A 15,651-nucleotide genomic window follows, 5' to 3' on the forward strand; every position below is an offset into this window, starting at 1 on the left:
CTTTAACACGAGGAAACAGGTCTCCTGGGAGATCAGAACACCATAGGGGTTGGGGGTATTTCTGCCAGCTTCCCACATTATCCAACAACTGCACCCAGCTGGAGGAAAAAAGCAAAACCACAGAACCATGCCATGCCAACCACCGCTGCCTGGGTACTCCATTCCGATTCTCTGCACTCTTGGGTGAAGAATATTTTCAGCCCTCTTTTAAATTAGGCCAATGAGACATAAGCTGAAGATTTCTGTGGTAGCCTGATATATATCCTTCCCCTTCCTGTTCCCTCCGTCCTCTTCATGTTTGGAATGTGCAGTGGCCCTCCTGTGAGTGTGAGGCAGCCATGTTAAGACCATGAGGCATCCATGAGACTGAAAGCCTCTGCTTGGTAAGGATGTCAGAGTAGAAAGTGAGAAGGAACCGGGGTCCCTGATGGCACCGTGGAGCCACCACCATTCCAGCCCCCAGACTTCTTGTGACAAGAAAAATAAAACCTATTTATGATCAAGCCTCTCAAACCCCAAACCCACATTCAATCTTGGGGGTAAGGGATACTATGTGTCATGAAAATGCATATTTGATTGTATACTGAAATATATAGTATATTTGGAAAACAAGGGAAGGGGGAACCCAATCTAATGGCTTTTTTAAAAATGTAAATTATAGAAAGTAAAGCTCTATAGAAACTTCTTGTGTGGTGGGTTGTGGGTTGGGAAAGACTCCTGAATGAGAGGTCTGCATTGGAAAGAAGCTCCCCTTTCTCTGGGTGGAGGTTGCTCAAAGCCAGGGGTACAGTGTTGTGAGCTATGGTTGGGCTGGATTCCAGCCTCCACGAGTCCTTTCACTAGGTGCTCTCAGCAGTGCACAACCTGTGCACCTGTACCTGACTTGGTAATAACTTTCTGGCTAAACCAAGACAAGCGAAGGCCTATTCTCTGCCTGGAGAATGAAAACAAAGGTTTGATGACCTCTTTATGGTCAGAAGATGGTGAGGGGGAGTGGGATGGGGAAGAGTAGCAGAGACTTACCCTGACAGCACACCCAGCACGAGGTTCAGCATAAAAAAGGAGCCAATGATGATGAGGGGGATGAAGTACAACCAGTTCCAAGTGTTCCCTGAGGCATCGTTGCTCTGTGGGAGGTGAGGAGGGAAAGCAGGTGAGCGTTCATGGGACTCATGTATGACCTGACAGGTGGGAGAAGGGGGAGCTCTGCTCTCAAATGTTCTTGGCCTGTGGAGTCCTGGAGCTCTGGAAGCCCAGACAGAGAAATGAAACAGGATCAATTAGTGGGGGAAGCCCCAGAGGTACCATTAGAAGGACAAGGTCCCCTCTAATCATGTAGTCCTCACAGGACCCAGGAACCAGCATGAAACTCAAGAGAACTTCCTAGATCAAACTCTAGGGGAAAAAAAAAAAAGCCCAATCAAAATGGAGAAATGATCCCTTGGTTCCCTCCTCCCCAACACAGTCACACTCTTCCCTTAGAGGAGGTGCATGAAGGCAGAGTCTGACTACCAAGTTAAATCACCAAGGCAGGTGGCAGGGCTGTGAGCCTTTTCCTCAAGTGTCTCTCTCCTCTGTGCCCTGCAGCCTCAATGTGAACCACAAAAAAATTCTCAGAAGTGCCCAGCTCAGTTTTCAAAGAGGCAAGGAAGACGTCTACAAGTCAAACATTCTTCTCTGGAGAGAACAGAACACTGTGCCAAGAAGGAAGTAAGAGGAGGGGATGAAAGTCAAGAATAGAAAAAGAAAGAAAGAGAGAAATCTAAAAACCAGTACTTATGAAGTACTTACTTGTGCCAGAGACTCTTAAGTGTATTAGCTATGTTAGCTTAGTTACTCATTTAATCCTCATGATGACCCTATTTTTATCATCATGCCCATTTACAACTGGGGAAACGGAGGCCCAGAAAGACAAAAGTGCCAGCCCAAGGTCTCAGAGTTGGTTGGTGGTAGACATGGGATTGGAACCGGGAGGTGGCCCAGAGCCCATGGATGTAACCTCTGTGCTGGGGAAGCCCTGGTGTTAGCAGCCGGAGCAGAGGGAGACTTACGGTGGCTCATCAGCTCTGGGGCACCGGCAGAACATGGGGCCCCCATGCGTGGCTTTAAAAGCTCACCTTTAGAAGGACCTACGATGCTGCTGCCACCAAGCAGAAAGGCTAGGATGAGAAAGACTGATACTATCAGGTGCTAGGGAGTCTGTGGAGGAGGTGGAATCCCCATATGCTGCCCATGGGAGGGTAACATGGTGCATGAGTGGTCTGTGTCTGGTTTAACAAAGAACCACAAACAGGGGCCTTAAAAAACAACAGAAATTTATTGTCTCACAGTTCTTGGCAGCCAGATGTTTGAGATTAGGATGTCAACAGGGTTGGTTCCTTCTGGAGGCTCTGAGGCTGAATCCATCCTATGCCTCTCCCCTGGGGTCTGGGGGTTGGCTGACAATCTTTAGTGGTTCCTTGGCCTATAGAGGCATCACTCTGGTCTTCACTTTCATCTTCGCATGCCATTTTCCTTGTGTGCATGTCCATCTCTCTGTCCAAATTCCTTTCCCCCTTTTAAGGACGTCAGTCTTATTGGATTAGGGCCCACCCTAAGGACCTCATCTTCCATAATGATCCCATGTCCAATTAAGGTCACATATTTCAGGTACTGGGTGTTAGGACTTCAGTATATGAATTGGGGGAGGGAGGACACAATTCAATCCATAACATGTGGTACAACCACTTTGGAAAATGGGTTGGAAATTTCTTCTAAAATTAAGTCATGTACCTGCACTACCACCGGGAAATTCCACCCCTGAGTCCTGGATAGTTACCCAACAGAAATATGAACGGCATGCACAAGATTGTTCATAGTGGTGATCTACATAATAGCCCCAAACTGGAAATGGTCTGAATCCTCATCAACAGGAGAGAGGATAAATAAATGGAATATCATGCAATGAATGATTGCCACTTGTCACATGAAACCTTACAGAGTTAGGGTCAAGCAAAGGAAGCCAAACAGAAAAGAACATATATGGAAGATTCCATTTATTTATTTATTTACTTTTTAAAGATTTTATTTATTTATTTGACAGAGAGAGAGACACAGCAAGAGAGGGAACACAAGCAGGGGGAATGGGAGAGGGAGAAGCAGGCTTCCTGTGGAGCAGGGAGCCCGATGCAGGGCTCGATCCCAGGACCCCGGGATCATGACCTGAGCTGAAGACAGATGCTTTACGACTGAGCCACACAGGTGCCCCTGGAAGATTCCATTTATACAAAATGCAAAAGCAGGCAAACTAGTCAGTCATGCCTGAGGTCCTGATGGGGCACCCTTTGGGGAGGGGGCACAAGGGGACTTTCAAGGCTGAGAAGGTTCTGTTTCCTGATCTGGGTGTTGGTCACATGGGTGTGTCCAGTTTGTGAAAATTCATCAGGCTCCTCACTTAAGATCGGTGGGTTTTCTGTATGCTTATTTTACTTCACTTTTTAAACATTTTTGGGGGTCAACTTTACCTTAAAAAGGAAGAAAATTTTGACCCATGGTACAACATGGATGAATCTTGAGGACACTATGCTGAGTGAAATAAACCAGTCATAAAAAGACAAACTCTGGGGGGCCTGAGTGGCTCAGTCGGTTAGGTGTCTGCCTTCAGCTCAGGTCATGATCCCAGGGTCTTGGGACTGAGCCCTGCATCGGGCTCCCTGCTCAGCGGGAAGCCTGCTCCTCCTCCCTCTGCCGCCCCCCCGCTTGTGCTCTCTCGTGCACACTCTCTCTCAAATAAATAAATAAATTCTTAAAAAAAAAAAAAAAAAGACAAATGCTGCATGATTCTACTTCTATGCGGTCCCTACAGGAGTCACAGTCACAGAGACAGGAAGTAGATGGTGGGCACCAGGGGCTGGGGGAGGGGGCAGAGAGTCAGTGTTCAGTGCTGACACAGTCTATTTGCAAGACATAATGAGTTCTGGAGAGGGGTGGTGGGGATGGATGCACAACAATGAGAATGTACTTAATGCCACAGAACCGGACACTTAAAAATGGTTAAGATGGTAAAGTTTATGTCATGCGTATTTTACCACAATAAAAAATGGAAAACAAAGCAAACCGACAAAGTCAACTTTCATCATGGACACATGGACAAGTTCTGGGGACAATTAACATGTCAGGGCTCCTAACTCATGTCCTTCTTCCAACAAACACCCAAAGTTCTGATGCTTTGCTTCTAGAAGTTTCTGGAAGAAAGAATGGAGTCAGCAGACAGGGCTGGACAGAAGGCAGGACTGGCTTTGTGCTTTTTCTTTCCAGTGCTGCGGCAGCTGAGGCTTCTCATGCTTATTTCTTAGGCTAAATATAGTCCAGGGAGAGAAAGCCCGCACCAGCCAACACAAGAAAAAGTCTGGGCCATCTCGGGAAACAGGTTTGGGATGGGGACAGAGAGGTGGGATGAACAGGGAGAAACAGCAGAGGCCCCTCAGAACTGAGGGAGCCCGTCCATCTCAGACTCTGCCCACAACCCAGCTCCCCAACAGGCTTAGGACCCTCTGGCCCATGACATGCAGCCCAGCCTAATATCAGACCTACCCAATGCCAGGCACTCAGCCTACCTGAGCTCAGTTAATCCTCTCATGGACCCCAAAAGGTGGTCCACAATCCTTCCTATCTTCTTGGAAGGGTAAGGAGAGATAAAGTTCCATGCCCAAGGTCCGTTCTGGATTGCATTGTGTCCCCCCAAAAGATGTGTTGGAAGTCATAACCTCGGGACCTGGGAATGTGACTTTACTTGGAATAGGTCTCTGCAGCTACCATTAAGTTAAGGTGAGGTCGTGATGGGGGGTTCCCATCCAATATGACTGGTGTCCTTTTAAGGAAGAGGAAAACACCAGGTGGATACAGGGACACGCAGGGGAGAGGACAGCCACGTGGCTACGGAGGTAGAGTGTGGAGAGAAGCCAAGGAAGCCCAGGGTCAACAGCCACTGGCAGAAGCCAGAAAGAGGTGAGGAAGGATTCTACTGAGTCTCAGAGGGAGCACGGCCCTGGTGATATCTTAGTCTCCAACTTCTAACCTCCTTGTGATGGCAGCCACAGAAAACGAATATAGTCCCTGAGCTACTAAATGGCAGAGGTACCCTCCCCCGCCATGCCCCTGTCACTCTGCCCCTGGATAACTCTGCTCCAGCCACATGCTATTTTCAGCTCCTCAGATGCACTAGGCGTAGTCCCACCTCAGGACCTTTGCACCTGCTCCTCCCCCTGCCTGGAAGGCTCTTCCTCTCGATTCCTACATCGCTCCTCCCTCACTCTCCTTCAGGTCTTTGCTCAAATGCCACCTTCTCCAGGAGGTCTTCTTTGATGGCCCTTCATTTCTAATCCCATTTCCTGCTCCATCTTTTCCCTTAGCACTTCACCCTCTCTACACTTTACCTATTTCTCCTGCTCACTGTCCATCTCCCCAGCTGGAATGTCAGGGGCAAGGACGTTCTGCCTTTTGTTTGTTTGTTTGTTCGCTGCTATATTCCCTAGCACAATGCCAGGCATGCAAGCAGTGCTCAATAAATGTTTGTGGAAGGACTGAATGAGAGGGGGGTCCAAGTTCCCCACATAGTGTGCATCCTCAGTTCCCAAGTTGTCCTCTCTCACCTACTCCCTTGTCTGCTTTTCTCCCTGGGACTGAAGGAGAGCTTCTCCTTCCATCATGGCCCAAATTATTCAACTCCATGCTCTAGAGCCAAAAATTCATGGAGAAGAAGTTGGCAGAGGGGTGGGTGCAATTTTTGATTAGGAGGTGGGCTTTCCCTGGGGTCTGCTCGGGAGCAAAATGGGAACTGTGTTTCCCAAGAAGAAAGGCTAGACCTGCCACAGCTATTCTTATAGCAGAGAATGTGGGGGGTCCAAACCTCACCTTCTGGGTCTGACCTCCTTCGGCAGTTCAGGTAAAGGGTGGGTGTGTGCATGAGTCTGGGTTTGGGGAAATGAAGGAGGATGGAAACTTGTCCACCTGTCATAATCAGTAATACCGAAAAGGACAGGTTCTTAAGGGTCCTGTCTTTCTTCCAAAGGCTCAAAGAGTTCCAGTGCTTGGAACGCTATTTCTTATTAGTGCTGTCACTAAATATTTCTGATGATATGGTGGGATGGCCTGTCCCAGTCCCCTTGTGGTTGGCTGAGGGCCACATGATGAGTGCTGACCAATAAGGAGTGAGTGGAGACAGCTGTGCCACTTTGGAGCACTGAACTGTCAGTGTGGGGCCCTTGGGGCTTTCCTTCTATTTGGGAAAGCAAGTGGCAATGTCCTAGCTGCTTTATTAGCTGGCTCCCAAGTGACGATGGTGAGCACAGCCCCTTCTACCCCACCGCCAACCTACACTGGAATGTAGTGTGAGCAAGAAAAGAAATTTGTTGTTAATGTCACAGGGGATGTTTGTTACTGCAGCATCACATAGTTTTCCTGGCTGATACACCACAATATCTCTTGGTTTGCTCCTTCATACTCTTCAGGTCTTTCTCTTTTTTTTTTTTTTTTTTTTTTTTAGATTTTATTTATTTATTTGACAGAGAGAGACACAGCGAAAGAGGGAACACAGCAGGGGGAGTGGGAGATGGAGAAGCAGGCTTCCCCGCAGAGCAGGGAGCCCGACGCGGGGCTCGATCCCAGGAGCCTGGGATCATGACCTGAGCTGAAGGCAGACGCTTAACGACTGAGCCACCCAGGCGCCCCTCTTCAGGTCTTTCTCAAATGCCACTTTCTCACTGATCCTTCTACGGATCTCATGAGGCAAGTGGGGAAAAAGAATGTCTCCAGTATGTCCAATGGAGAAATTGGTACACCAAAAGGTAAAGTTCAAGATTACAATGTGCTAGTTGTTTCTGTTCTCTGAGCCTCGGCCTGGAGCCCTGTGTCCCCTCGATCTTGGTTTGGTTGATTGTTCCTCATCACTCAGCCTTCAGCTCCACTGTGCCTGGCTCAGAGAAGCCTTCCCAGCCCTCCTGACCCAAAGGACTAGCCCCTCCCTCCAGCATTGCCAGACATCCATTCTCTTCCGGGCCTGCTTTTGTTCTCTGAATCACCTTGTCAATTTATACATTTGCTTGTTTGTAGACTGTCTTTGTCCCTAAAATGTCACCTCCTCAGCACCCAGAACAGCACCTGGCATACAGTAGGTGCTTCCTAAGCATTGTTGGCATGATGAATGCACATAATCTTGAGGTCTCTGGGGTGGGTTGTTTAAATAATGCCAAGGACAGGGGCACCTGGGTGGCTCAGTTAGTTAAGCATCTGACTCCGGATTTTTGGCTCAGGTCATGATCTCAGGGTCAGGAGATGGAGCCCCTCATCAGGCTCCATGCTCAGTGGGGAGTCTGCTTGAGATTCTCTCTCTCTCTGCCCCTCCCCCCTCAATAAATAAATAAATCTTTAAAAAAATAATACCATGGACAGGAGACTGTATTTATCTCAGGTCCAAGTGATCAGGCTGTTTCCCTGGGAACAAAGAGGCAGGCAAGACAACCACTGTCATTTTAGTAGTGCACTTTTGAGCCAACAAAATACCCCTTGATTCCCACAGTTTCCATACCCAGTGGATGCGGGAACCAGGCTGAGGAAGGCAACGTGACTTGCCAGCTTGCATGGGGTGTGGATAGCACAGCTGGGCTAGAACCGTCCTTCTGGCTTGCAACAGAGCAATTTTTTTTCTACTTCACCTCTTTGCTGCACTTTCATAGTATTTTATATTTATAATGGTTGGCCCATGAGAGCCCTTAGGAGAGACTGATTCATCCCAGCACTGCCAGTGCCTAGCGCGGCACCTGGCGCTTAGCAAGCGTTCAATAAATACTCATCAAACAAATTAATGGCTGAGTCCCAGTAAAATTCTTAAGTGCCTTCTGTTTTATGGTTTATTTTCCTCTAATTTTTTGAGCATGGTTCATTCAGAAAAAGTATAAAGGAACTTAAAAAAAAAATACTCAGCTCAGGAGAACACCCAATTCCCCAGCATACTGCATAAAAATGGTGTGGGTTTGACCGTGAAAGAACCAAGGTCCCACAGTGGCCGCGACGGAGGTCGTATGTCCCAGTTTATACCCATTGTAGATCATGCAATGCCTGTTAATTATTTTTTGAGTCTTCCTTTCCCTATTTGCTCTCAAAATTGTCCCGGTTTGGATGATAAATTACATAGCCTCTCTGCCTGTATGGTCCTGTCACCTTCTCTGGCCTCACCAGCTCCCTCATTTGCCTTCACTCACTCCCCACCAGCCACGTGAGTCACCTTGCTGCTCCTCACAAATGCCAGGAACGTTCCTGCCCCAGGGCCTTTGCACTGGCTATCCTGTCTGCCTGGATCTCTCTTCCCTAGCATACTTGCATGGCACCCCCCTCACCTCCTTCAGGGCTTATTAGAAGAACTGCAACCCCTCACTTTGAAAATCCACAGCCCCTCCCCTGCTTAATTTTTCTCCTTAAGCTCTCTTTCCCCTCTTACACAGGAGTCCTCAAAGTTCAGCCCATGGCCTAGCCATTTGTGTTTGTAAATTATGGTTTTATTGGTACACAGCCATGCCCATTCCCTTATGTATTTTTTTCTGTGGCTGTTTCTGTGTTATGATAGCAGATTGAGTAGTTGTGAGAGAGATGGTATGGCCTGCCAAGCCTAAAATATTTATGATACTCTCTGCCCTTTACACATACATATACAGTCTCTTAATTATGTTATTGATCACCTGCTTCCTCCACTCAAGTGTCAACTCCACCCAAACAGGGATTTTTGTCTCTTCCATTCACTGCATATCCTGGGTGCCTGGAAGAGTGTGTGCACATAGGAGGCATTCAATGAATGTTTGTTGAATGAATGTGTGATCCAAAGTCCCCCCAGTTTTGATGCTTTGATACTGGCCAAAAGGAGCACCTATGAATAAAAAAGGGTTTAGGTCAAAGATCAGTTTCAAGCACGAGTGACCATTTGTCAAGAGACACACATTTATAATCATCAACCAAGCACAGTCTCACTGCTTTCCTAATTGACATTAACTGATGGAGAGAAACAGAGTGAGAGGGACAGATAGAAAAGCAGAGAGAGGGGGAGGGAGAGGGAGAAAGAGAAGAACACTGGAGGAGAAGGAGACAGAGACAGACATGACATAAGAGACACAGAGACAGAGGGGGAGAAGGAAGAGAAGGGGAGAGTAAACAGAGGGAAGGGGGTGTGACGATTAGTTCCCGTGCTGGGTTTGAATCCTGATTTCGCCACGCTTGGCTATAGGGCCTTGGCAGGTCGCTTTATCCCTGTGGGCCTCAGTTTCATCATCTGGAAGATGGGTCTAAAAATGCCTCTTCCACAAGTTTGTTTTATGGATTGATTGACAGTACAAGAAGACGGGTGGCACCTGGCAAATTCAGCAAATGGCAGCCAAAAATGAACTCAGGAAGCCTTGGTCCTTCCAGGACTCCCCTGCTGTTCATGACGGGTCCTAGTTAAGGATCCCTGCCTCTCCACCTGCCCCCCCTGGTATCCATCAAGAGAGGGCAGGTCTCGTCACCCACATGCTGCTTCCAGGCTGCTTTGGCTCAGCACAGCCCTCCTGAACTTTCCCATGCCGCCACCACCACTGGGGGCAAAAAACCAAGTTTGGGCAACTCTATCAGGTCACAGATATTAACTAAACTCACTGCGCAGTATGCGTCTGTCAAATCATCATCCTGTACCTCTCAAGCTTGTATCTCAAAACACAAAAACCAGAAAGAATCCCTGAAGTGTATAATGCAGGCTCTTCTGTTCCCCAGTCTACCTTTTCTGCCCCAGACTTTAAAGAGAGTTTTAAGAAATTACTCCTTTAAAAATTAAACTGCTCTCCCTCCCTCCCTTCCTCCCTTCCCCCATATCTCTTTCCCTGGGTTCAGTTCAGGGCACCTGCTCCCACCACTCCTAGGCTGCCAACCTCAGGCCACACTCTCAACCTCTGACTCTTATTTGTAAAATGGGGGATAGTAATCTCTCCCCCTCGGGTTATTTATAAACCAAACTCCCGACTTTATTTGAATTTTATCAGTTTTCCGATTAATGTCCCCTTTCTGTTCCAGGACCCCACATTGCATCCAGTTGTCATATGTCCTTTGGCTCCTTTGGTCTGTGATAATTTCTCAGTCCTCTCTTGTATATCATGACCTTCACAGTCTGGGACAGGACTGGCCAGGTACCCAGCAGAACGCCCTCCAGTCTGGGTTTGTCTGAGGTTTTGCTCATGATTACACAGGGACTGTGAGTCTTGGGGAAGGAAACCAGAGGTGAGGTCCCCTGCTCATCACATCCGTCAAGGGTTACATGATTATACATTCACCGGGGGAGGAGGAGTCCAGCCTTGGCCGCTAGCTTAAGGTGGTGTCTGCTAGGTTTCCCCACTGTAAAATGACTTCATCTTCCCTTTGCTTACTCTACTCTTCGGAAGTGAGTCACTAAGTCCAGCCCACCCTCCAATGAGGGGATTCAGCTCTGCTTCTGGAGGGGGAGTGTCTGCATATATTAAATGGAATTCTTTCATAAGGAGGATATGTTTTTTCTCTACTTACTTTGTTTATGTAATAATAAAACAAATAAGAATGACCATTGATTATTGCTATGTCAATCAAGCCTTTGGTGTGGACTCTCTCTGGACAGGTGACATAGATAAAAGCAGCCAGCACACCATGGACACAGCCGGAAATGTTTGTCCCCCCCTCCCTTCCCCATTTGTCATAATGACCAAAAATCTCTCTTTTTTTCTCTCTTAAATCTATAACAAGACAAGTCTAAATATTTTTTTCCCTGATTATAATTGTGCTCACGGTAGAAAATTTGATAATACAGAGAAGTATTGGGAAGATAAGGATTCCTGAACCCCACTACCTAGAGGCCATCTTGGTACAGTGTCTTCCAGTCTTTCTTTTCCTAACGTACATTTTCAAATGTACACCCTTGAGATCAGAAGGTGCAACAGGCTGAAGTGCATCCCGGTCCCTGTGTTCACATGTGTGAACCCCCAGTGTGATGGTATTAGGAGGCAGGGCCTTCAGGGTTAGATGGGGTCACACAGGTGGGGCCCCCACAATGAGGTTAGTGTCCTTATAAGAAGAGACACCAGAGAGCTAGCTGTCTCTCTCCCCACCGTGTGAGGAGGCAGCAAGAGGGCGGCTGTCCACAAGCCAGGTGGAGAGTCCTCACTGTGCTGGCACCCTGGTTCCAGCCTCCAGAATCATGAGAAATGAGTTTCTGTTGTTGAAGCTGCCCAGTGGATGCTATTTTGTAATGGTGGCTGGAGCCAAGACATAAGGTTTACCTCACCTTGCTTCTTTAAAAAAAAAAATCAATTCCCCCCACTCATCATTATACAGTGAGTATTTCTGTAAATATTCAGTAAGCATCTGTAAATATTCTCCCAACAGATGCTTTTTAATGACGACGTAATATTCCCTCATACGAAAGGATCGCACGGTACTGAACCAGTTGCTTCCAGTTTTGTTCTATTTTTACAAATAATGCTGAGATGCACATCCTGATATAAACCTTTGACAGCACTGCTGATTACTTGAGGTTAGGCTTTTTCCAGAAGGCACTTTATTTAACCAGGAAGCCAAGCAGAAAAGAAAAGGAACAACTCAAAACTGGGAAAACCTGGAAGGAGGCTGAACATGCCGTGTAGGTGAGCTGCTGCCATTCCCTCTGCCAAGAATGCTCTCCCACAAACATCTGCCTGGAGCTCTCCTTCTCTGTGGAAATGCCACTTCCTCTGAGGAGCCCTCCCTGATTGCCTGACCTAGACTAGCCCCACCTTCCTCTTGTGCTCTTTTGTCCTCACAGGGCATGTCACCATGTCCCGTTATGCATTTGCTTACTGTCTATGTCCTGCTGTACGAGCAGTTTATTATTTATCATGTTTATTGTTTCTGTCCATCTCCTCTCTCTGAGTGGGGATTTTTGTCTGTCTTCTTCATGATGGGTCCTATCCCCCACCCCCACCACCGCCATTCACCTGCCCATTTCCCAGCACACAGTAGGTGCTCAACAGTTACTGAATACACGAATGGATTTCAATGATACTGAGAAAAGAAATGAGATGTTGGGATCGTAAAGCACTGCCCATCCAGGCAGGCGGCAACCATCTGGCATCTGAGCCCATGGATTCTAAGACACTTGGAGCCGGTGCATCTGGACTCTCTCCCCATGGGTCTCACCTGCCAGAGGCTAGTGAGGCCTCGGCTGTAGCATAAAGGCAGAGGACAAAGATTCCAGACCCTGTGGCTGCCTGTGGCCGGATAGATTGAGACGGCAGAGGGCAGAACACAAGAGCAGGGCCCAGATGCCTGGAATAGCAACAGCTCTGTCCTCAGCAGCAGAAACTCAAAGATAGTCACCTTAGTCCCTGCCTTTGGCAATGAGAGGCTCTAATGGTTGTATTAAGTGTGTGTCTTAATTTGAGAAGCCCCAGACAAGGGTTCAGATCCAGTAGATTATTTGGGAGGTGTTATGGATTGAATTGTATTCCCCACCCCCCCAAAAAAGGTATGTTGAAGTTTTAACCCCCAGGACCTCAGAATGTGACCTTATTTGGAAATCAGGGCATTGCAGAGGTCATTCGTTAAGACGAGACGGTGCTGGGGTAGGGGGCGCCCTACTCCAACATGACTGGTGTCTTCATAAGAAGGCAACCATGTGAAGATGGGATATTCAAGTGGAGGACAGAGAATGCGTAAGCCAGGGAATGCCAAGGATTGTTGGCAGCCACCAGAAGCTGAAAGAGGCCAAGAAGGATCCTCCCCTAGGGCCCTCAGAGGGAGCCTGGCCCTGCCAGTGCCTTGATAGGGCACTTCTGGCACCCAGACTGCAAGACAATGAATGCCTGTTGTTTTAGCTACCACTTTGTGGTATTTTATTACTGCTCTAGGCTCACATCAGGCCCACATCACTGCTGGGGTTTCTACCCACAGGATGACGGTGGGATGTAAGTACATGTAAAGTTCTAGAAGGCTATTCGGAGTTAGTAGCAGCTACCAGTAGGGTGAGGGTGAGGGTGGGGAATAAAGTGGGACCCCACAGCTCACTCTACTTCCTCAGGGGTGGCTGGGGTTTTTATGATATAAAATTCATATATGTTTCTGAGAGGTGTGCCTACCAGGGTGGAGAATTCGGCCTACACAGAGCTCGCTGAGGAACAGGCACTGTTCTAAACACTTCACATGTACCCACCTCACTCAGTCCTCCTGCCCTGTGAGGTAGGACTGTGCTTCTGCTCATACTGCACAAGTGGAAATGAGGCACAGAGAGGCCAAGTGACTAGCCCAAGGTTGCACAGCAAGGAAGAGGTAGAGTCAGGATGGGGACCCAGGCAGTCCTGTGCCTGATTCTGCTCTCACCACTTCCCCTGAGCTTGTTTCCCCCAAGACAGCTCAGCTCTAAGTTTCCAGGACAAATACCTCTTCCAACAATGGTGCTTATGACTAGAGAATCTTCTGGAAATTTGTGGTCCTGCTCATGCTTCCTCTCCCACCACTAAGCACATCCCCAGTGTCTTCTTCTGAACCTCTGGACACTTCCTCTGGACATCTGACCCCATGACACAACCGTTTCCCACATTCACAATTTTCTTAGCTTCTGTTCCTCAGTCCCATTCTCTGCCCGAGTTCCTTACCTTCCTGGCCCCCAGCTCTGTTTCACTCCCAGGAGGGCTAATTTCCCTCTGTAGCCTCCTCACACCACCCTGCAAAGCAAAAATCTAGAACCCATAAAAATCCCCCAGCAAACTTTTGCCAGTTGGGCATAACCTTTTGTCCAAGCTGTTTGCAAGTGAGGCCCAAGAGAGAGACTGAACATCTCTCAGATCTGTTGTCTGTTTCTAGAGATGCTATGCTCAGACAAGGTCTTCATACAAATTAGAATACCTTCCTACATTCTTTATAGTTGTCAAAAAACTGTAATAATGGTGGACATCTATGTAGTCTACAAAACGAATTACACTCCTGAGATGTGGTGGCTTGTGCAGTGTGTGACATGCTCAACTGTCCATGGCACTTTTGCAATCCACTTACAGGTTGCACTCTCAACCCCACCTTAAAATGAGCCACTGATCAAAAGGATAGGTTCCTGCAAATCTCCCTCCACACCCAAGGGGGAACCTTCCTCAAGAAACCTAAACTGCCACCAGGAGGAGAGTTCAGCAACCCCACACGCAGTAAGAAGCCTGGTATTGCTTTCCCAGCAGGCCAAGCCCTGGCTCATATGGGCAGAACCTTAACTGGCAATCTCAGCACTTAAGCAGGCAGAGAGGATACCTCCGTGAGTCAACAGAGGTATATGTGTGGAGCAGCCCCAGGGGATGCTCCATGAGGTTGCTACACTTGTGGCATCCTGTGTTTGATTCTGAATCCCTGACTCCACCCATTTCCAGCTGCTGACAGGTGACTGACTTGGGGGGCCTCTCACAGCACAGGTGGGTGAGGGAGGTGTGCTGTTTTAGGGCAGACAGAGCTCTAAGACCTGTACATCTAAATATCTATCAAAATTATAAATACACTTTAGTTGTTGACCCTGCGATCCCACTTCTCGGAATGGACACCACTAACCCCAGTTATACCTGCACAAGGATGAAAAGACATAAATGCAGCAGGCTCATGGAAGCTCTGAGTTCAATGTCAGAGGATGGGGAATCTCCAAGCATGTGTCTCTGGGGAACTGATTAAGTGCACCATGGCCCACCAAACAATGGAGTGCTATGCAGCTGTACAAAAGAACAAGGTCATGCTCCATGTCCTGCCATGGAAAGATCTCCAGGATATATTGTTATGTGACCCCCCCCCAAAACAAAATCACAGAAGAGAACAGCATGTATAGAATGTTACACTCTGGGGTAAGAAAGGGAGGAGGATATAGATTTGGTTACACTTATATTTGCATAAACACTGAAAGCCTACACCAAGGAGCTGAAGGGGTTGCACGTGGTGGGGGGATAGGAAACAGGATGCAAGTGGGGCAGGTGGGCCTGTCTCTAACTCTCAGACAAGAGTACTGACGGAGGCTCACATACTCTGTGTAAATATTTAAAAGCTACTAAATAAAATATGCTGTATGCTTCCTCTTTGTAAACATACCTTCATAAGCACTGGGAAGGTCAGGGTGGAATTTAGAACCTAGACGTCTGCACTGGATCATGATGTGAGCAAAGCCAGCCCTGCCCCCAGACCACGCATGGCCTTTCTTCTCCCCCACTCATGGCTCTGTCTGGCCCGGGGGCAGGGGGCTTCATGCACACATGCATGGACACTCCTGCTTGCATATCTAAGCTCTGGCCACATTTGTGCCAACAGATGCTCCTAGGACACCTGGCACAGTTGGAGAACAGACCCACAGAAGAATCTCATGCAAGTCCACAGAATCTGGGCTTGGGCAGAAAATTCCAGAATCCCGCAAAATCCAAGAGGGTAGTCTAGAAAGTGGGGTAGGTGGTGCCAGCTTCTGGTAGACACGTCCCCTGAGCCCTATGGACTCCTCACCCTACAGGGAGGGAGTATGGCTGGCAGAGGGCCAGCAAGGGTCCCAGCACAGAGCCCCTTTGTACAGATCCCAGGATATTACTCTTTTATCCATGTGGGCTTTTGAATCACACAACCTTTACATATTAAAAAAATCTAAAATTA

At 47.9% G+C, this 15,651-nt stretch overlaps 1 protein-coding gene across 11 annotated transcripts in view; it reads right to left on the reverse strand.

The window, feature by feature from the left end:
* CACNA1A (calcium voltage-gated channel subunit alpha1 A) overlaps nt 1–15,651 on the reverse strand; it is a 210,364-nt gene that overhangs the window by 93,709 nt on the left and 101,004 nt on the right. For all 11 annotated transcript variants that reach the window (XM_027586362.2, XM_027586361.2, XM_027586359.2 and 8 more), the window contains exon 7: nt 1,024–1,127. In XM_027586362.2, coding sequence (XP_027442163.1) covers nt 1,024–1,127 — 104 coding nt within the window. The remainder of the gene's footprint in view (nt 1–1,023; nt 1,128–15,651) is intronic.

The sequence above is a fragment of the Zalophus californianus genome, chromosome 1 (genome assembly GCF_009762305.2).
Source record: "Zalophus californianus isolate mZalCal1 chromosome 1, mZalCal1.pri.v2, whole genome shotgun sequence".
NCBI lineage: Eukaryota > Metazoa > Chordata > Mammalia > Carnivora > Otariidae > Zalophus > Zalophus californianus.